Source organism: Hippocampus bargibanti, linkage group LG07, assembly GCF_051943395.1.
Source record: "Hippocampus bargibanti isolate YZ-2025 linkage group LG07, ASM5194339v1, whole genome shotgun sequence".
Taxonomy (NCBI): domain Eukaryota; kingdom Metazoa; phylum Chordata; class Actinopteri; order Syngnathiformes; family Syngnathidae; genus Hippocampus; species Hippocampus bargibanti.
Genome location: NC_142740.1, coordinates 2,391,815 through 2,415,000, shown reverse-complemented (window position 1 = coordinate 2,415,000; position 23,186 = coordinate 2,391,815). Strand labels below are relative to the sequence as shown.

Below are 23,186 nucleotides of genomic sequence, written 5' to 3'. Positions count from 1 at the left end.
AATATTTTTATTATTATGTTTGTTATTATTTTCTTGTTGTTATTGTTGTTTTTCTTGTTGTTGTTCTTATTATTATTATTATTATTATTATTATTATTATTATTATTATTATTATTATTATTATTATTATTTCTGTGTAAGCTCTCAGTCGTACAGGAGTGGTCCATCACATTTGTACAGATGACGGCTGAAGAAACCTTCTCATCGATATTATTATTATTATTATTATTATTATTATTATTAATTTGCTATCTATTAACTAGCTAGCGATCTATTAGTTATCTATTAAGCTATCTAGCTAACTTTTTATCTGAGTTATTCAGGGTTGAGTGAACGCTGATTATTATTATTATTATTATTATTATTATTATTATTATTATTATTATTATTAATATTTTTATTATTATGTTTGTTATTATTTTCTTGTTGTTATTGTTGTTTTTCTTGTTGTTGTTCTTCTTCTTATTATTATTATTGTTATTATTTTATTATTATTTTATTATTCTTATTATTGTTATTCTTATCGTTGTTTTTCTTGTTGTTATTCTTCTTTTTCTTCTTCTTCTCATTATTATTATTATTATTATTATTATTATTATTATTATTATTATTATGTTTTCATTATGGGGTTATTATTATTATTTTATTATTCTTATTATTGTTATTCTTATTGTTGTTGTTATTCTTCTTCTTCTTCTTCTTCTTCTTCTTATTATTATTATTATTATTATTTTTTTTTTAATGTTATTATTTTATTATTATTTTATTATTCTTATTATTCTTATTCTTGTTGTTGTTTTTCTTGTTGTTATTCTTCTTTTTCTTCTTCTTCTCCTTATTATTATTATTATTATTATTATTATTATGTTTTCATTATGGGGTTATTATTATTATTTTATTCTTATTATTGTTATTCTTATTGTTGTTGTTATTCTTCTTCTTCTTATTATTATTATTATTATTATTATTATTATTATTATTATGATTTTATTATGATTTTATTATTTTTTTTAATGTTATTATTTTATTATTATTTTATTATTCTTATTATTGTTATTCTTGTTGTTGTTTTTCTTGTTGTTGTTATTCTTCTTTTTCTTCTTCTTCTCCTTATTATTATTATTATTATCATTATTATTATTATTATTATTATTATTATGTTTTCATTATGGGGTTATTATTATTTTATTATTCTTATTATTGTTATTCTTATTGTTGTTGTTATTCTTCTTCTTCTTATTATTATTATTATTATTATTATTTTATTATGATTTTATTATTTTTTTACGTTATTATTTTATTATTATTTTATTATTCTTCTTATTGTTATTCTTATTGTTGTTTTTCTTGTTATTCTTCTTCTTCTTCTTCTTCTTCTTCTTCTTCTTCTTCTTCTTCTTATTATTATTTTATTATGATTTTATTATTTTTTTACGTTATTATTTTATTATTATTTTATTATTCTTATTATTGTTATTCTTATTGTTGTTTTTCTTGTTATTCTTCTTCTTCTTCTTATTATTATTATTATTATTATTATGAGGTTTTTATTATGGGGTTATTATTATTATTATTATTTTATTATTGTTATTCTTATTGTTGTTATTCTTCTTATTATTATTATGATTTTATTACGATTTTCTTCTTCTTCTTCTTCTTATTATTATTATTATTATTATTATTATTATTATTATTATTATTATTATTATTATTATTATTATTATGACACAACACTAAAAAGCAATCTCAATGCTATTAATGACTAACTTTCATCAACTAAAAGGTGACAAAGAAGATCCGTGAGCTGATGGCCGACCACGAGAGCGTCGACGTCCTCCACGAGAGCCACGAGCTCTTCAAACGCGAGCACGACGAGCAGCTGGTTCAGTGGATGAACCGGCGACCCGACGACTGGACGCTGTCGGCGGGCGGCAGCGGCACCATTTACGGCTGGGGTCACAACCACCGAGGGCAGCTCGGCGGCATCGAGGGGGCAAAGGTTAAAGTGCCCACGCCTACCGAAGCCCTGGCCACGTTGCGGCCCGTGCAGCTCATTGGAGGAGAGCAGACGCTATTTGCGGTCACTGCCGACGGAAAGGTGGGTTTCATTCCAAATCAAATCTTGATGTACAAAATAAAACAATATTTAGAGTCATACCTCAGCTTACCCACTTAATTGGGTCCCAGAAAGTGTGTGTAAAGCGAAAAGTGTGTCTTCCAAACATTAATATCCCATAGGAAACCATTAAAATAACAATAATCCGTTCCCAGGTCCCCATAAAACATAATTTTCGACTAAATAAACCTTAAAACTACACAAAATAAACCTTATTTTATGTATAATAAATGTGCTAGTGTATTGTAATTAAATAAATAAACTGTACTGTATAATAATTAATAAACTAAACGAAAATAATGTAGTTTTTTTTGTGTTTTTTTTTTTTACTTTGTTACTTCCGGGTTGAGTGAACGCTGGCGTGTGTGGCTGCCACTGTTCACTTGCAGAAAAAAAGTATCCTGTGACTGTAAAGTGTCCTTGAGAGTTTTGAAAGGCGCTTAGAAATGAAATGTAAAAAAAACTGAGGAGCCATTTTTTGGGAGCCAAAAGAGCCAGATCTTTTTAGTGAGCCGAGCCAAAAGATTCGGCTCTCTCAAAAGAGCCGGAATTCCCATCACTATTATACAGTGATACCTCAGTTTACAAACTTCATTGGTTCCCAGAAAGTGTGTGTAACTCAAAAAGTGTGTCTTCCAAACATTCATTTCCCATTGGAAACCATTAAAAATGACATTAATCCGTTCTCAGGTCCCCCTAAAACATCATTTTCTCTTAAATAAGCCTTAAAATTACATAAAATAGACCATACGTCTGTGTAAGCTCTCAGTCATACAGGAGTGATCCATCGATGAAAAGGTTTCTACAAAATAGACCATATTTTATGTATAATAAATGTGCTATTGTATTGTAATTAAAGAAATGAACTGTACTGTATAATAATTAATAAACTAAACTAACATTTTTTTTTACTTTGTTACTTCCAGGTTGAGTTGTTATGTAGTTATTTATTTTTTCTAACTTTGTTAGCATATATATATATAGCCAGAGTTACCAGCAACATTTTAGTTAGCTGATGAAGCTTCTCGGATGAGGAGTGAGACGTCCAACACCTTCAAAGAAGTTTAGATAACAGCTGAAGAAACCTTTTTATCAATTTATTTATTTACAATGCATCTGTGTAAGCTCTCAGTCGTAACTCAAAAAGTGTGTCTTCCAAACATTCATTTCTCATTGGAAACCATTAAAAATTAGATTAATCCGTTCTCAGGTCCCCATAAAACATCATTTTCTCCTAAATAAGCCTTAAAATTACATAAAATAGACCATACGTCTGTGTAAGCTCTCAGTCATACAGGAGTGATCCATCGATGAAAAGGTTTCTTCATCTGTACTTCTTTGAAAGAAGTACAGATGACTTTTCATCGATTTATTTACTGTGGCAAATTTTGGGACTAAATGGAAGTTTACAATTAAATCTCAAAGGTACCCACCATATCTTCTACATATTTTCCGACACGCAATTGCAGCATATATGAAATTATGATTGACATTTCTTCCAGCTGTATGCCACCGGATACGGCGCGGGGGGCCGACTGGGTATCGGCGGGACAGAATCGGTGTCCACCCCGACTCTTCTGGAGTCCATCCAGCACGTCTTCATCCGGAAAGTGGCGGTCAACTCCGGGGGGAAACACTGTCTGGCACTCTCCTCGGAAGGAGAGGTCTATTCGTGGGGAGAGGCGGAGGACGGAAAGCTCGGCCATGGCAATAGAAGGTTTGTGGCGGGGGGCTCACCAGGTAGGGGAATTTTGATCATGTTAGATTTTTTTTTCAACTAACTATCAGCAGATGTTGTGAAAGACAAACTGCTGCTAAAACGTGCAAAATGCAAATGTTTTATATTTAGTATTGCCCCAAAAAGGCAGAAGTGGAAGTTGGTGGAATTGGTTGGAATTGAAAGTTTCATCTCTTCACTTTTTATTTATCTAGCTATCGAGCTGGCTATCTGGCTGGCTACCTAGCTAGCTATCTATTTGCTATCTATATGGCTGGATATCTAGCTAGCCATCTATTTAGCTATCTAGCTGGCTACCTAGCTAGCTAGTTATTTGCTATCTATTTGTCAGCTAGCTAGCCATCTATTTGATATATATTTCCTATCTATTAGCTATCTGGCTAGCTATATAGCCAGCTAGCTATGTAGCTATCTATCTATTTGCTAGCTATCTGGCTGGATATCTAGCTAGCTACCTATCTAGCTGGCTACCTATATCTATTTGATATATATTTGCTATCTATTAGCTATCTATCTAGCTATCTATCTATTTGCTATCTATATGGCTGGATATCTAGCTAGCCAGCTAGCTATCTAGCTAGCTATCTATTTGCTAGCTATCTAGCTGGCTGCCTACCTAGCTAGTTATTTGCTATATATTTGTCATCTAGCTAACTAGCTATTAGCTACCTGGGTCACTATCTTGCCGGCTAGCTATCTAGCTAGTGATCTATTTGCTAGCTATCGATCTAGCTATCTAGCTGGCTACATAGCTAGCTATCTAGCTGGCTACGTAGCTTGCTATCTAGCTGGCTACCTAGCTATCTAGCTATTTGCTATCTATTTGCTATCTAGCTAGCTAGCTAGCTATCTAGCTGGCTACCTACCTACCTTATTATTATTATTATTATTATTATTATTATTATTATTATTATTATTATTGTTATTACAAGATTAGTATTGGACAAACCCCCCTTTTCTTCAGCCCCTGCGATCGCCCCCGCGTAATTGAGTCGCTGAGAGGCGTGGAAGTGGTGGATATCGCGGCGGGAGGTGCGCACAGCGCTTGCATCACGGCCAGCGGAGAGCTCTTCACTTGGGGGAAAGGGCGTTATGGCCGCCTCGGACACGGCGACAGCGAGGACCAACTCAAGCCCAAACTGGTACGATTTGATGTGCGTCCATCGTGTGTCATCGTTCGCATCAAATTTTGGACTATAGTGATACCTTGGCTTACAAACTTAAGTGGTTCCCAGACAGAGTGTGTGAGGCGAAAAGTGTGTATCCCAAAAAATTATTTCCCATAGGAAACCATTAAAATGAGAATAATCCGTTCCCAGGTCCCCATAAAACATAATTTTCTACTTTCTAATTTTCTTAAAACTACACAAAATATACCTTATTTTATGTGTAATAAATGTGCTATGGTATTATAGTTAAAGAAATAAACTGCACTGTATAATAAAGTCGTTTTATTTACCTTTGTGATGGTCGTTGATAACTTGATGGAATGGAGTGGCCGGTTTCATCAGCATTAAATACTTGATGAGGAACGTAGCCTTCTTCGTTCACCATCTTGAAGAATGATCCCTTGTAGGTGCTTTCTCTGCCATAATTTTATCTAGTTCCTCATCAATTGTGTTCTGTTTAGCTGGGTTGATTGCTTTTTGCATCAAATGTACAGATGGCTTGTGCTTCACTTGCTCTCTGTCTGTAAACCTCCCTCACTGCTGCGGTCTTGACCAATCACGTGGCTTTAACCGACGACTGGGGGCGGGGAATAGAGAACCAAAACAAGCCGGCTGCCATTTTGATCATTCAACTGACATATTATTCAATAGGACTGAAGTGTAATGTCCTACCTACGCAGGTGGACGCCCTGCAGGGCCACAGGGTGATCGACGTGGCCTGCGGAAGTGGCGACGCCCAGACCCTTTGCTTAACCGATGACGATATGGTGTGGTCCTGGGGCGACGGCGACTACGGAAAACTCGGTCGGGGAGGCAGCGACGGCTGTAAAATACCCATGAAAGTACGTCAACGTCTACCATATTTATTCGCGTTCAGAATGGTGATATGGATTATTATTTTTTTTTTTTATCCAGGTGTTAGTTGATGTAGAAAAGTTGACAAAAAAATTACTGTTAAATTCAATCGGCTCATTTTTTTTCTCATGTGGTATTTCATGTGGAAAAATTGACAAAAACTCATCATTTAAATATATAACCTTTTATTCCATGTGCTATTATAATGTCAAAAAATTTATACAAACTCATAATTTAAATACATACGCTTTTTTTTTCACGTGGTATTTAATGTGGAAAAATTTGACCAAAACTCCTAATTAAAATCCATTGTTTTTTTTCCATGTGCTATTAGAATGTCGAAAATTTTACAAAACCTCATAATTTAAATACATAATCTTTTTTCCCCTTGTGGTATTTAATGTAGAAAATGTTACAAAAACTAATTATTAAAATACATCAAGTTTTTTGTCCAGGATGTATTTAATGTAGAAAAATTGACAAAAACTAATTATTAAAATACATCGAGTTTTTTGTCCAGTTGGTATTTAATGTAGAAAAATTGACCAAAACACATTATTAAAATACATCTTTTTTTGTCCAGGTGGTATTTAATGTAGAAAAATTTACAAAAACTAAGTATTAAAATATTTTTTTGTGGTCAAGGTGGTATTTAATGTAGACAATTTGACTAAAAATAATTATTAAAATACTTTGGGGTTTTTTTGTCCAGGTGTTATTTAATGTAGAAAAACTGGTAAAAATTAATCATTAAAATATGTACTTTTTTTTTTTTTTTTTTTTTTTTTTTTTTTTGTCCATGTGGTATTTAATGTCGAAAAAAAGGACAAAAACTAATCATTAAAATCCATCGTCTGTTTTTTTTTTTTTTTTTTTTTTTTTTGGTTCCAGGTGTTATGCAATGTAGCAAAATTGACAAAAAAATTCATTAAAATCCATCGTCTAATTGTTTTGTTCAGGTGGTATTTCATGTATAAAAATTTACAAAAACCCATCGTTAAAATCCTTTGTCTCTTCTTTTTTTTTGTTCACGTGTTATTTAATGTAGAAAATGTGAAAAAAAATGTTAAAATCCATCGTCTCTTCTTTTTTTTGTTCAGGTGGTATTTAATGTAGAAAATTTGGCAAAAACTTGTCATTAAAATTCATAGTCTATTTTTTTTGTTCAGGTGGTATTTAATGTAGAAAAATTGACAAAAACTTGTCATTAAAATCCATAGTCTAATTTTTTTTGGTCAGGTGATATTTAATGTAGAAAAATTGACAAAAACTTGTCATTAAAATCCATAGTCTATTTTTTTTTTGTTCAGGTGGTATTTAATGTAGAAAAATTGACAAAAACTCATTGTTAAAATCCACCGTCTCTTATTTTTTTTTGTTCAGTTGATATTTAATGTAGAAAAATTGACGAAAACTCATCCTTAAAGTCCATCGTCTCATTTTTTTTGTTCAGGTGGTATTGTAGAAAATTTGACAAAAAAATCCATCGTTAAAATCCTTCGTCTTTTCATTTTTTTTCTATTTTTTTTGTTCAGGTGTTATTTAATGTCGAAAAATTGACAAAAAACTCATCATCAAAATCCATCAATTTTTTTTGTGTGTCAAAGTGGAATTTAACGTAGAAAAATTGACAAAAACTCATTCAAATCTATCATCATATTGTTTTTATTCCGGTGGTATTTATTGTAGAAAATTTGACAAAAAAAAATTATCGTTAAAATCCATCAGCCATTTTTTATGTCCAGGTGTTATTTCATGTAGAAAAATTGACCAAAAAAATCATCCTTAAATTTTTTTTAGTGTGTTTCCAGGTGGTATTTAATGTAGAAAAATGTACAAAAACTCATCATTAAAACCCATCAAGTCTTTTGTGTGTCCAGATGGTATTTAATATAGAAAAATTGTCAATTACTCATCATTAAAATCCATCATCTTTTTTTTTTTGTTCAGGTGGTATTTAATGTAGAAAAATTGACAAAAAAAAATCCATCGTTAAAATCCTTCATCTCTTCATTTTTTTGTTCAGTTGATATTTAATGTAGAAAAATTGACGAAAACTCATCCTTAAAATCCATCGTCTAATTTTTTTTGTTCAAGTGGTATTGTAGAAAATTTGACAAAAAAATCCATCGTTAAAATCCTTCGTCTTTTCATTTTTTTCAATTTTTTTTGTTCAGGTGTTATTTAATGTCGAAAAATTGACAAAAACTCATCATCAAAATCCATCAATTTTTTTTGTGTGTCAAAGTGGAATTTAACGTAGAAAAATTGACAAAAACTCATTCAAATCTATCATCATATTGTTTTTATTCCGGTGGTATTTATTGTAGAAAATTTGACAAAAAAAAATTATCGTTAAAATCCATCAGCCATTTTTTATGTCCAGGTGTTATTTCATGTAGAAAAATTGACCAAAAAAATCATCCTTAAAATTTTTTTAGTGTGTTTCCAGGTGGTATTTAATGTAGAAAAATGTACAAAAACTCATCATTAAAACCCATCAAGTCTTTTGTGTGTCCAGATGGTATTTAATATAGAAAAATTGTCAATTACTCATCATTAAAATCCATCATCTTTTTTTTTTTTGTTCAGGTGGTATTTAATGTAGAAAAATTGACAAAAAAAATCCATCGTTAAAATCCTTCATCTCTTCATTTTTTTTGTGTGTCAAAGTGGAATTTAACGTAGAAAAATTGACAAAAACTCATTAAAATCTATCATCATATTGTTTTTATTCCGGTGGTATTTATTGTAGAAAATTTGACAACAAAAAAATTATCGTTAAAATCCATCAGCCATTTTTTATGTCCAGGTGTTATTTCATGTAGAAAAATTGACCAAAGAAAATCATCCTTAAAAATCCATCAACTTTTTAGTGTGTTTCCAGGTGGTATTTAATGTAGAAAAATGTACAAAAACTCATCATTAAAACCCATCAAGTCTTTTGTGTGTCCAGATGGTATTTAATATAGAAAAATTGTCAATTACTCATCATTAAAATCCATCATCTTTTTTTTTTTTTGTTCAGGTGGTATTTAATGTAGAAAAATTGACCAAAAAAAATCCATCGTTAAAATCCTTCATCTCTTCATTTTTTTTGTTCAGTTGATATTTAATGTAGAAAAATTGACGAAAACTCATCCTTAAAATCCATCGTCTCATTTTTTTTGTTCAAGTGGTATTGTAGAAAATGTGACTAAAAAAATCCATCGTTAAAATCCTTCGTCTTTTCATTTTTTTTCAATTTTTTTTGTTCAGTTGATATTTAATGTAGAAAAATTGACGAAAACTCATCCTTAAAATCCATCGTCTCATTTTTTTTGTTCAAGTGGTATTGTAGAAAATTTGACACAAAAAATCCATCGTTAAAATCCTTCGTCTTTTCATTTTTTTCAATTTTTTTTTGTTCAGGTGTTATTTGAAGTCGAAAAATTGACAAAAACTCATCATCAAAATCCATCATCATATTGTTTTTATTCCGGTGGTATTTATTGTAGAAAATTTGACAACAAAAAAATTATCGTTAAAATCCATCAGCCATTTTTTATGTCCAGGTGTTATTTCATGTAGAAAAATTGACCAAAAAAATCATCCTTAAAATTTTTTTAGTGTGTTTCCAGGTGGTATTTAATGTAGAAAAATGTACAAAAACTCATCATTAAAACCCATCAAGTCTTTTGTGTGTCCAGATGGTATTTAATATAGAAAAATTGTCAATTACTCATCATTAAAATCCATCATCTTTTTTTTTTAATCCAGCTGGTATTTAATGTAGAAAAATTGACCAAAACTCATCATTAAAATCCATTGCCTCTTTTTCTTCCCCCCCTGGTAAGATTGATTCATTGACCGGCGTGGGCGTAGTCAAAGTGGAGTGCGGCTCACAGTTCTCGGTCTCGCTCACCAAGTCGGGAGCCGTCTACACGTGGTACGTCCACCCGTCGCACCCCCCCCCCCCCCCCCAAAAAAAAAAAAAACAACAACAACAACCTATGACCGACCTCATATCCGTGTGGGGTGTTTTTTTAAGGGGCAAAGGAGACTACCATCGACTGGGACACGGGTCCGATGACCATGTAAGGCGACCTCGGCAGGTTCAAGGCCTCCAAGGGAAGAAGGTCATTGCCATCGCCACTGGATCGCTGCATTGTGTGTGCTGCACGGAAGACGGTAGGTGTGGCCATTGCTGGAGGGGTGGGGGGGTTTCCACACAATGACGACGAGGCACTCTAAGAAACGCACGCACACATTTACAAACCAATACAATCGCGTTCTGATAGAAACACAGTCATTCTAACCATCACATACTTTTTTTCTCACACACACGCACAAACACACACACACACACACACACACACACACACACACACACACACACACACACACACACACACACACACACACACACACACACACAATGCCCTCACTCCGTATGGTGTGAACACAGTTTAGTTTAATCATTTTATTTATTATATATTTTTATTTTTATTTTATTTATTTATGTATTTATTTATTTTGTATTTATTATTTTTATTTTATTTGTTAGTTTTTTTTGTATTTTGTATTTTTATTTGTTTTATTTTTATTTTTATTTTTATTATTATTATTATTATTAATATTATTAGTTGGCTAGCTGTTGGCTATCTGGCTATCTATTTGCTATTTATTAGCTATCCATTAGCTAGCTGGCTATCTGGCTATCTATTCGCTAGGTATTAGCTATCTATTCGCTAGGTATTAGCTATCTATTCGCTAGGTATTAGCTATATTCGCTAGCTATTAGCTATATATTCGCGAGCTATTAGTTATCTATTTGCTAGATATTAGCTATCTATTCACTAGCTACTAGCTATCTATTTTCTAGCTATTATTTATCTATTCGCTAGCTATTAGCTATCTATTCGCTAGCTATTAGCTATCTTTTCACTATTCATTTGCTTTCCATTAGCTAGCTAGCTAGATTTCTATCTATTAAAGTTACTTCAGGGTTGAGTGAACGCTGGCGCATGTGGCTGCCGCTGCTCACCCTCAGAAAAAAAATTGTTTATACTTGGAGGAGGTCTTTTGCTAACTGCATTGATGTGGTGTTGGCCTCAGGAGAGGTGTTCACGTGGGGCGACAACGACGAGGGTCAATTGGGCGACGGGACCACTAACGCCATCCAGAGGCCGCGACTGGTGGCGGCGCTGCAGGGCAAAAAGATCAACCGGGTCGCCTGCGGCTCTGCCCACACGCTCGCTTGGTCCACTAGCAAGCCCACAAACGCCGGCAAGCTTCCCACGCAGGTATGCTAACTCGGTTGTGGGCAAAAATATGCCAGGGTTTTTGTCATTTTCACTCAAATTGCAGGACCTATAGAATATTGAGTTTTAGTACTACATAAATATTCAACGCGACATAAGAAACCTTAGACTCTGTTCTTTCATCAGGAAAAAAAGAGTTAATTCCTAAGTTATATGAGTCTGGAGTTATCTGATCTTGAAATGGGGGCGGCTGTACAAAATACTATACAATCCATACATATTGATTTATAGAGCGCTTTAACAACAGCTGACGCTGTAACATGGAAAAGGGGAAATGATGCCCCCTCGTGGAAGGGAAAAACCATTGCCAGAGGTCTGACCAGCACTTTATCGGCACCCCCGTTAACTCCTAAATTATATAGGTTTGGAGTTATCTGAGCTTAAAATGGGGGTGACTGTGCAAAAGGCAAATGCTGGCCGCTCGTGAGAGAGAGAAACACCTTGCCAGAGGTCTGACCAGCACTTTATCGGCACAAATCGCAAAAATTAAAAACAAAACCCAAACTCATTCAGGAATGGCGCACCATGTCACACTTTTCAATTCCTGATTAATAAATTCAAAAATGGAAGCAAATGAGTTAAAAGGTACTTTGAAGCAATAGTCCCTATAATAATAATAATAATAATAATAATAATAATATGACTAATAATATTAATACTAATGCTAATACTAATACTAATGCTAATGCTAATAATACTACTAATGCTACTAATACTACTAATATTAATAATAATACGAATACTAATACTACTAATCATACTAATACTACGAATACTACTACTAATACTAATACTCATACTAATACTATTAATACTAATACTACTAATACTAATACTACTACTACTACTACTAATACTACTACTACTAATACTACAACTACTAATACTACTAATATTGATACTACTAATACTACTAATACTAATACTACGAATACTACTAATACTAATACTAATACTCATACTAATACTACTAATACTACTACTACTACTAATAATAATAATACTACTAATACTTCTACTACTACTACTAATACTACTAATACTACTACTACTAATACTACTACTACTAATACTACTACTACTACTAATACTACTACTACTAATACTACTAATATTGATACTACTAATACTAATACTACTAATACTACTACTAATAGTAATACTCATACTACTACTACTAATACTACTACTACTAATAATAATAATACTACTACTAATACTTCTACTACTACTACTACTAATACTACTAATACTGATACTACTAATACTACTAATACTACTACTACTAATACTACTACTACTAATACTACTAATACTACTACTACTAATACTACTACTACTACTAATACTACTACTACTAATATTGATACTACTAATACTACTAATACTAATACTACGAATACTACTAATACTAATACTCATACCAATACTACTAATACTACTACTACTACTAATAATAATACTACTACTAATAATAATAATACTACTACTAATAATAATAATACTACTACTAATACTGATACTACTAATACTAATACTACTACTACTTCTACTAATACTAATAAATTGCATTTCTAAGCGCCTTTCAAAACTCTCAAGGACACTTTACAGTCACAGGATATGTTTTCTGCTATCGTCTTTGACCCACTCCTCAAAATGGCACCACACGCTTACCCCCCGACTAATGTTTGAATCCAAGGTCCCGATGGAGTACAACCACCTGCAGGAGATCTCCATCATGGCACTGAGGAACCGACTCCTTCTGCTGCATCACATTTCCGAACTCTTTTGCCCTTGCATTCCCATGTTTGACCTGGAAGGGCGCTTGGGACAAACGGGTCATGGGCCTTCACTGGGTTTCGACACCCTTCGAGGCATTCTCATCTCGCAGGGCAAGGTGGGTGTGGCTGTGGGTGTGGCTGTGATGTTCCACCATGTTGTTTTTGAACATCGTTTTCTTTGAACAGGAAGCGGCTTTCAGGAAAGTTGTCCAGGCCACCATGGTGCGCGACAGACAGCATGGACCTGTGGTAGAGCTTAACCGAATACAGGTAGCAAAACACACACACACACACACACTCCCGGGGTTAGTTATTTAGTTAGCTACAGCTGCTTTTGTGGTGGGCCTACACACACACACACACACACACACACACACACACACACACATCGTGAGGACAGACAGGCTCCTGATGATTACATGTGATATCTTTTACAAAGGGATTTTTCTGTCGGTGTGTGTGCGTGATCTACTCACCGGACTTATCCGTAGGGCTATCTTGTCAGAAGGTTGCACAAAGCGCTTCGGTTTGGACCAACGCACATACATACACACACACACACACACACACATTCTTGTTTCATGGGTTTTGTGAGGTCCGGATAACTCCATTTAAGGAGTGAGGACCACCGTTGCTGATAAGTTTAGAGAAGGACTAGAACACTGAATGTCACCCCATTTCCCATTTAAACTTCTTTAAAAATAAAGAAATAAAAAGTGGACTTGAAACTGAAATAACAGCAGGAGTGAGGTTTCGGAATGGGTACATTCAAAGTCCTCACCCCTGTAGTGAATTTGGTTAAAATATCATTTTACTTTTTGTGGTATGAACTTTTTCCTCTCATTAACCAGACACACACACACACACACATACACACAGTGAGTAAAAAGTGTGTGTATCCAAGTGATATGAAAATACACACCAAAAAAATCATTTTGGGTGAAATTGTGAGGACCTTTCTGAAACTTTAACAGGTGCATATATAGACCTTCTAGAAGCCTTTAGAATGAAAAGCTTGTGAGGACCGGCCAAAAGGTCCTCACTTGTCAAAAATGTCCTCACTACGTATGGTATAAAATGTTAGTGGTCCTCACAAGTCTTGTCATACAAACACACACACACACATACATTCATACACACACACACATTCCTGTTTCAATGGTTTTGTGAGCTCCATATAACTCCAGATAAGGAGTGAGGACCAGGAGTGCTGATAAGTTTCGAGAAGAACTTGTGTTACATTTGAAGACTAAATGTCACCCCATTTCCCACTTCAACTTCTTTAAAAACAAAGAAATAATGGGTACATTCAAAGTCCTCACCCCTGTAGTGAATTTGGTTAAAATACAGTTTTACTTTTTGTGGTATGACCTTTTTCCTCTCATTACACACACACACACACACACACACACACACACACACACACACACACATAAACACACACTGAGTAAAAATTGTGTGTATCCAAGTGAAATGAAAATACACACCAAAAAAATCATTTTGGGTGAATTTGTGAGGACCTCTCTGACACTTTAACATTTGCATAGATAGACCCTCTAGAAGCCTTTAGAATGAAAAAAAAATTGTACAGACTGGCCAAAAGGTCCTCACTTGTCAAAAATGTCCTCACTAAATATGGTATAAAATGTTAGTGGTCCTCACAAGACTAGTCATACAAACACACACACACACATACATACACACACACACACACACACACACACACACACACACACACACACACACACAGTCTACGTTGTATTTTTAGGGCTTTTTAAAGTGGTTGTCAAACACTACTGAACAATAATTCGTACTTTGGGGTGAAGCTTCCAGATCAGATACTAGTTTGTAGTTGTCCATTTATGGGTTTTAGGTTTATGTGGAAATGTTACTTTAAATATGAAAGACTGACTCGTCGTATTTATTTGCCAAGGTGAAGCGCTCTCGAAGCAAAGGAGGGCTGGCCGGTCCGGACGGAACCAAATCCGTGTTTGGTCAGATGTGTGCCAAAATGAGCTCGTTTAGCCCCGACACGTTACTTCTGCCCCATCGGGTGTGGAAAGTCAAATTTGTGGGTGAGTATCGGAAAGAATAACACCAGTTAAGGATGTTTTCTTATTTTTGTTTTAAATTGATTAAACTTAATTTTTGTTTTTCAGTCTTGTCATGTTGCTACATTTAGAGAGACAAAAAGAAACAACACAAAAATAAACAAGCTAACGTAACAAAATGACCATATACAGGTAACATCCGAAGAACGACCGGGTTCCGTTCTGACAAAACGGTCGTAAGTCAAACAGGTCGTAAGTCGAAATCCATTCAAAATGGCCGACGTGACGTTTACACGACAGGATTAGTATACGATGTCAATCTGTTGTATTTAAGCAACGTTTTCTATTGAATACTATTTTATACCAAAATGTTTACAGTTATAAATTTTATAACTTTTACCGTCTTTTTTTTATCATTTTATATTCCATATTATCAATTTTTATTACTGTATACCTGTACCTGTAATATATACAAAACTGTTTACTGTACAGTTCATTTATAAAAGTTATACGACAGGAGATGTTGCCGAGACGGTATCTGCACTGTATAACTACTGTATTGGGTGTAGTCACGCAGTAGATTGCTTTGCGAGTGTGTGACATGCTGGCTGGCCAAAATTATAGTATGTATTGCCGGCTGCTTGCGCGTTTTGGTGCCAGCCATAGAATTTGGTGGTGGTGGTGGTGGTCATGGTCGTAAGTACGGGTGGTCGTAAATCGCACCGGTCGTAACTTGGATGTTACCTGTATTATTTTACATGACTTAAGCATAATTTTGTGTGTTCAGGAGAATCCGTGGATGACTGCGGCGGCGGCTACAGCGAGTCCATCGCTGAGATGTGCGAGGAGCTGCAGAACGCCTTGACGCCTCTGCTCATCGTCACGCCAAACGGGCGGGACGAGTCTGGGGCCAACCGAGACTGCTTCCTGCTCAACCCCGCCGCTAAGTCGCAGCTGCATATGAGCATGTTTCGCTTCCTTGGTAAACGCTTACGCCTTTTTTTTCTTCTCAAGAAAATCAATCTTACCTTGCTATCAAGCTAGATGGGTAGCTATCTAGCTAGCTAGATAGTTTATTAGCTATCGAGCTAGATATATAGCTAGCTAACTAACTAGCTATCTAGCTAGATGGGTAGCAATCTATCCACCGGTAGCTAGCTAGATAGCTAAGAAGCTATCTAGCTAGATAGGTGGCTAGCTAACTAACTTGCTATCAAGCTAGATAGGTGGCTATGTAGCTAGCTAGATAGCTTAATAGCTATTTATATAGATAGGTAGCTAACTAACAAGCTATCTAGATAGATGGGTAGCTATATAGCTAGCTAGATAGTTTACTAGCTATCAAGCTAGATAGGTAGCTAGCTAACTAACTAGCTATCTAGATAGATAAGTAGCTATCTATCCATCGGTAGATACCTAGATAGCTTAAAGGCTATCTAGTTAAATAGGTAGATAGCTATGTAGCTAGCTATCTAGATAGATGGTTAGCTATAAATATATATATATATATCTACCTAGCTAACTAAGTAGCTATCTAGCTAGTTAGGGAGCTATCTATATAGTTAGCTATTTAATTAAGTAGCTATCTAGCAAGATTGGTAGCTCTCTTTCTAGCTAGGAAGCTACTTAATTAGCTAAATATATATTTATAGATACCCATGTATCCAGATGGGTAGCTATAAATATATAGCTAGCTAGCTAACGATGTAGCTCTCTAGCTTTCTATATAGCTTGATAGCTAACTATGTAGCTATATAGCTATCTATATAGCTAGCTAGCCAAATAAATAGTTATCTATCTATATAGGTAGCTATCTAGCTAGCTAGCTAGCCAACTGAGTAGCTATCAAGCAGATAGGTAGCTAGCTAACTAACTAGCTATCTAGATAGATAAGTAGCTATCTATCCATCGGTAGATACCTAGCTAGCTTAAAGGCTATCTAGTTAAATAGGTAGATAGCTATGTAGCTAGCTATCTAGATAGATGGTTAGCTATAAATATATATATATATCTACCTAGCTAACTAAGTAGCTATCTAGCTAGTTAGGGAGCTATCTATATAGTCAGCTATTTAATTAAGTAGCTATCTAGCAAGATTGGTAGCTCTCTTTCTAGCTAGGAAGCTACTTAGTTAGCTAAATATATATTTATAGATACCCATATATCCAGATGGGTAGCTATAAATATATAGCTAGCTAGGTAACGATGTAGCTCTCTAGCTTTCTATATAGCTTGATAGCTAACTATGTATCTATATAGCTATCTATATAGCTAGCTAGCCAAATAAATAGTTATCTTGCTATATAGGTAGCTATCTAGCTAGCTAGCCACCTAAGTAGCTACCTAGCAGATAGGTAGCTATCTATATAGCCCGCGAGGCAACTAAGTAGCTATCTAGCTAGATATGTAGCTCTCTATATAGCTGGATAGATAAATAACCAGCTATCAAGCTCGAATGGTAGAATGACTTTCTTGAAAATGTGACTATCCTTATGAAATTATTTTTTCTCACTCTTTTTGTTTACCAAAAAAATTAATTCCCCCTTTGCGCATCCACAGGGGTTCTGCTGGGCATCGCCATCCGTTCCGGAAGTCCGCTGAGTCTCAATCTGGCCGAGCCAGTGTGGAAACAGCTGGCCGGGATGAACTTGACCATCGCGGACCTCAGTGAGGTGAGACCACTTCTGGACCTGATGGTGTTCTGAAATTTTTATATAAAAGATTTTATATGTCACGCACCCGTTTCTAGTAGCACTCACCACAACAAACAAACAAAAAAAAAGTCCATTTCATTTCTAAGCGCATTTCAAAACTCTCAAGGTCACTTTATAATCACAGGATACGTTTTTCTGTGGGTGAGCAGTGGCAGCCACACGCGCCAGCGTTCACTCAACCCGCAATAACTTAAAAAGATAGAAAGCTAGCTAGTTAGCTAATAGAATGCTAGATAGCTAATAGATAGCTAGCTAACTAGTGAGCTAATATGTTTCCTTACTCAAATAGATATCTAGCTAGGTATATTGCAAATAGCTAGGTCTGTAGCTAGCCAGATAGCAAATAGCTAACTTGATAGCTTATATATAGCCAGCTAGACTGATAGCAAATAGATAGCGAGCTAGGTAGCCAGCTAGATAGCAAATAGCCATCCAGGTAGCCAGCTAGATAGCAAATAGCTAGCCAGCCAGCCAGCTATATAGACAGCTGGATAGCCAGATAATAATAATAATAATAATAATAATAATCATCATCATCATCATCATCATCATCATCATCATAATCCATTTCATTTCTAAGCGCCTTTCAAAACTCTCAAGGTCACTTTGCAGTCACAGGATACGATTTTCTGTGGGTGAGCAGCGACAGCCACACGCGCCAGCGTTCACTCAACCCAGAAGTAACTCAAATAGATAGAAAGCTAGCTAATATATAGCTAATAGTTAGCCAGCTAGATAGCTAGCCAGATAGATAGCTAATAACTAACTAGATAGCCAATATATAGCCGGCTAGATAGTGAGCTATGTAGCCAGCTAGATAGCAAATAACTAGCCAGCTAGATAGCAAATAGCTAGCCAGCTATATAGACAGATAATAATAATAATAATAATAATCCATTTCATTTCTAAGCACCTTTCAAAACTTTAAGGTCACTTTACAGTCACAGGATACGATTTTCTGTGGGTGAGCAGCGGCAGCCAAACGCGCCAGCGTTCACTCAACCCGCGGAAGTAACTCAAATAGATAGAAAGCTAGCTAATATATAGCTAATAGCTAGCCAGCTAGATAGCTAGCCAGATAGATAGCTAATAGCGAACTAGATAGCCAGCTAGACACATAGCAAACAGCCAGCTAGCTAGATAGCAAATAGCTAGCTTGGTAGCTAGCTAGATAGCAAATAGCTTAGTCAGCCAGCTAGCCAGGTGTATAGACAGCTGGATAGCCAGATAATAATAATAATAATAATCATCCATTTCATGGAGCAAGTGCAGTGCGACGAAACGTAAACAACGTCACAAAATGGCGGCGCCGTCCGTCTTCTATACTTCATGAAATGAGTCCAGGAAAATGTTAGCAACTCTGATGTAATTAGATCCCTCGTTGTGAGCTTTTCCGACTGTATACGGAGCACATTCTTCTACATTCCAGCTCTCATTAAAACTTCGCTAATCCCCGTCGGGAATGAGTACGTACTAGTCGGTCTCGGGCCGACGTGGTCGTAGTAATGCACTGGTGGCCTCACGCTGCAATCAGGAGCTTTTTATTCTTCCTCTTTTACACACACACACACACACACAAGCTCTCATTCACATGCTTTGCCCTTGAGATATCACAACGTTGAGGTGGGGAATATTTCATATTTCTAAAAAGCACAAGTTAAAGGACAACCGACAAGCTTCGTGTGCATCCCGAAAAATAGTTTGTATGCCAAGGTTAAATTTTCAGAAATTTCACGTTCGTAAACCAAAAAGTTCGAAAGCCAAGGGGTTCGTAAACCGAGATATCGCTGTATTGATACGTGTGTTAAAAAAAAAAAAAAAACAATTTTGATCATTCAAGTGGCATTAGATTCAATAGAACTTAAAGGACAACCGACGCCTCCGGACAAGTTGCATCCATAATTTGTAAAATCACTTCAAATGACTTCTACTGAGCGCATTTTACAAAGATTTCACGGAATATAGCTATATTTTACGTTTTAAGACTCGCACTGAATATTCAGGGAGTCTTGTTTTCGAGTTGATGTGACGTCACTGAGGGAACGCCCCTGATCGAGAAAGCGACACACAATGCATTTTGGGTCCTTTTTTTTTCGTCTGAAACAAATTCCCATACCGAGTATCTTCCTTGACTGTTTCCGTCCTGTCTCCAGGTGGACAAAGACTTCATTCCCGGCTTGATGTACATCCGTGACAATGAGGCCACGTCTGAAGAATTTGAGGCCATGACTCTGCCTTTCACCGTCCCCAACGCCAGCGGTCAGGACATCCAACTCAGTTCCAAGTACTCGCACATCACGTTGGATAACCGCGCGGAATACGTGCGCCTCGCCATCAATTACAGGCCAGTATAAAGATCGTAGGACGGGCATTACCGCCACCTACAGGATCGGAGTGGCATTAAACAAAGCGGAAGTTGTGTTAATATGCATTTGTTTGCTGCTGATAGGTTGCACGAGTTTGACGAGCAGGTTTCAGCCGTTCGAGAAGGGATGGCCCGTGTCGTTCCTGTTCCTGTGTTATCACTTTTCACCGGGTACGAACTGGAAACTATGGTGAGCGAATTTTATTACATTTTATTGACAGTGATACCTCGGTTTACAAACCCCTTGGCTTACGAACGTTTTGGTTTACGAGCGTTAAATGTATGAAAATTTTACCTTGGCATACAAACTATTTTTCGGGTTACACACGGAGCGCCACAATGAGTGATGTGTCGTTCGCGAACGAGCCTGTTCTCCTAACAAGAAAATGGCAGCCGACTTTTTTTGTCCTCTATTCACCGCCCCCAGTCTTCGGTTAAAGCTGAGTAATTGGTCAAGAACGCAGCAGTGAGGCGGTGTGGTTTAAACATTAAAGAGACAAGCAGACAACAGAAAGAGAGTGAGAAAATAGACAGAAAACAGTAAATTTTGGACTCGTTTCAACTTTGATAGTTCAAAGGCAGAGTGTAGACTGCAAGGTTCAAATATCCCGTCAATCAGGCTCCACAAATAACCCGCACGAGCCATCTATCCACTTGAAGAAAAAAGCTATCAACCCAGCAAAACAGAACACAATTGATGAGGAACAAGGTAAAATTATCGCAGAGAAAGCACCTACAACAAAAATCCTAAAAGTAAATAAAACGGCTTTGTTCGACAGTACAGTATGTTTCCTTAATTATAATACCATAGCACATTTATTATACATAAAATATTATACATAAACCACACACATATGTATTTTTATTATACATAAAATAATGTATATTTTATGTAGTGTAAATGCTTAGAAAATTAAATTAGAAAGTGGAAAATTATGTTTTATGGGGGCCTGGGAACGGATTATTCTCATTTTCATGTTTTCCTATGGGAAATTAATTTTTGGGATACACACTTTTCGCCTTACACACTCTCTCTGGGAACCAATTAAGTTCGTAAGCCAAGGTATCACTGTATTTATTTATTTATTTTGGGGGGGGGTCAGCACTGGTTTTATTTTATTTATTTATTATTTTGGGGGTTTTGCACTGATTTTATAAGTGCTGGTTTTATTTTATTTACTTAGTATTTTTTTAGGCGGGTCAGCGCTGATTTTATTGTATTTGTTTATTATTTTTGGGGCGTCAGAGCTGATTTTATTTTATTTATTAATATTTTTTTTGGTTTTATTTTATTTATTTATTATTTTTGGGGTAGATTGGATTGGATTGGATATGCCTTTATTAGTCTCACAGTGGAGAATATAAACCTTAAACATACTTATATAAGCCTTTAACATACATTCCATACAAAATATAGCACTGAAGCAACTTACCAACAAATTCACCTTCCAAACGACCGTTCGGAAGATGTCTCGTTCGTAAATTGAGAAGCGTCTACTTGGCAACAACAAATTTGTTCAGCCCCTTTATCACAAAGAGCCATACAGAGTCTGCCATTTTGCTGCGTGGCAGCCATTTTAGCTCCCTTTTATCCATTTCAAAGGTGAACAATCCCTCATCATGTGCTATAAAATCTAAATGGCTGATTCATTTTGCGCAGGTGTGCGGCAGTCCCGACATTCCGCTTCACTTGCTGAAATCCGTGGCCACCTACAAGGGCGTGGAGCCCACCGCCCCGTTGGTGCAATGGTTCTGGGAAGTGATGGAGTCCTTCTCCAACACGGAGCGTTCCCTCTTCCTGCGCTTTGTCTGGGGGCGAACGCGGCTGCCGCGTACCATCGCAGACTTCCGTGGACGTGACTTTGTCGTACAGGTAAGAAAAGAAATGTTATTTATTCATGTATTTACATCGAAATTGGCCACAGGTATATAAATATATATACACAAGTAGCTATCTGTTAGTTATCTATTTGATAGCTATTAGCTAGCTAATACCGATCTAGCTGGCTGACTAGCTATCTAGCTATTAGCGGGCTGGCTGGCTAGCTATCTAGCTATCTAGCTACTGTGTTAGCTATCTTTTAGCTAGCTAGCTAGCTTTCTATCTATTTGAGTTACTTCCGGGTTGAGTGAACGCTGGTGCGTGTGGCTCCCGCTGCTCACCCCCAGGAAAAAAACTTATCCTGCGACTGTAAAGTGACCGTGAGAGTTTTGAAAGGCGCTTATAAATCAAATGTATTATTATTATTATTATTATTTGTGTTCATTTATTCATGCATTTATTTATTTATTTATGTATTCATTTGTTTATTTGTTTATGTATTTATTCATTTGTGTATTTACTTGTGCATTCATTTATTTATTTATGCATGTTTATTTATTTGTCTATTTATTTAATGTATTTACTTTTATGATGTATTATTTATTTATGCATTAATTATTTATGCGTTCCTTCATTTATCTATTTATGTATTTATTTATTTATTTATTTGTTCATTATTTTTTTCTATTTATTTAATTTATTTACTTTTATTATTTATTTGTTTATTTATTTATTTATGCATTTATTTATGCATTTATTTATGCGTTCATTTATTTGTCTATTCATTTGTTTATTTATTCATTCATTCATGTATTTGTTCATTTATTTATTTGTTTATTTATTTGTTTGTCTTTTTATTTAATTTATTCAATTTTATTATTTAGTATTTATTTATGCATTTATTTATTTATGCATTCCTTCATTTATGTATTTATTTCTTGATTTATTTATTTACGTAGTCATTCGTTTATTTATTTGTTCATTGATTTATTTTTGTTATTTTATTTATTTATACATTCATGTATTCATTCTTATGCATTCATTTATTCATTTGTTCATTTAATTTATTGTGTTTGTGTATTGATTTGTTTATTTTTTTGTGCGGCGCTTATTTCATTCATTCATTCCTTTATTTTGTTATTTATGTGTTTATTATTTGTTGTGTTTTTGTTTTGTTTTGTTGTGTTTGTTTGTTTGTTTGATATTTATGCATTCATTTATGCGTTCATTCATTCATTCATTCATTCCTTTATTTTGTTATTTATGTGTTTA

General features: G+C 35.0%; 1 protein-coding gene across 9 annotated transcripts in view; it reads left to right on the top strand.

The window, feature by feature from the left end:
• The window catches only part of herc2 (HECT and RLD domain containing E3 ubiquitin protein ligase 2), a 105,905-nt gene that overhangs the window by 80,299 nt on the left and 2,420 nt on the right, over positions 1-23,186 (top strand). For all 9 annotated transcript variants that reach the window (XM_089000029.1, XM_089000033.1, XM_089000037.1 and 6 more), the window contains exons 76-90: positions 1,784-2,098; positions 3,619-3,833; positions 4,819-4,996; positions 5,704-5,865; positions 9,715-9,806; positions 9,909-10,048; positions 10,976-11,163; positions 12,881-13,078; positions 13,149-13,232; positions 14,896-15,037; positions 15,801-15,995; positions 17,573-17,685; positions 19,881-20,071; positions 20,177-20,282; positions 21,753-21,965. In XM_089000029.1, the coding sequence (XP_088856155.1) occupies positions 1,784-2,098; positions 3,619-3,833; positions 4,819-4,996; positions 5,704-5,865; positions 9,715-9,806; positions 9,909-10,048; positions 10,976-11,163; positions 12,881-13,078; positions 13,149-13,232; positions 14,896-15,037; positions 15,801-15,995; positions 17,573-17,685; positions 19,881-20,071; positions 20,177-20,282; positions 21,753-21,965 (2,532 nt within the window). The remainder of the gene's footprint in view (positions 1-1,783; positions 2,099-3,618; positions 3,834-4,818; positions 4,997-5,703; positions 5,866-9,714; positions 9,807-9,908; positions 10,049-10,975; positions 11,164-12,880; positions 13,079-13,148; positions 13,233-14,895; positions 15,038-15,800; positions 15,996-17,572; positions 17,686-19,880; positions 20,072-20,176; positions 20,283-21,752; positions 21,966-23,186) is intronic.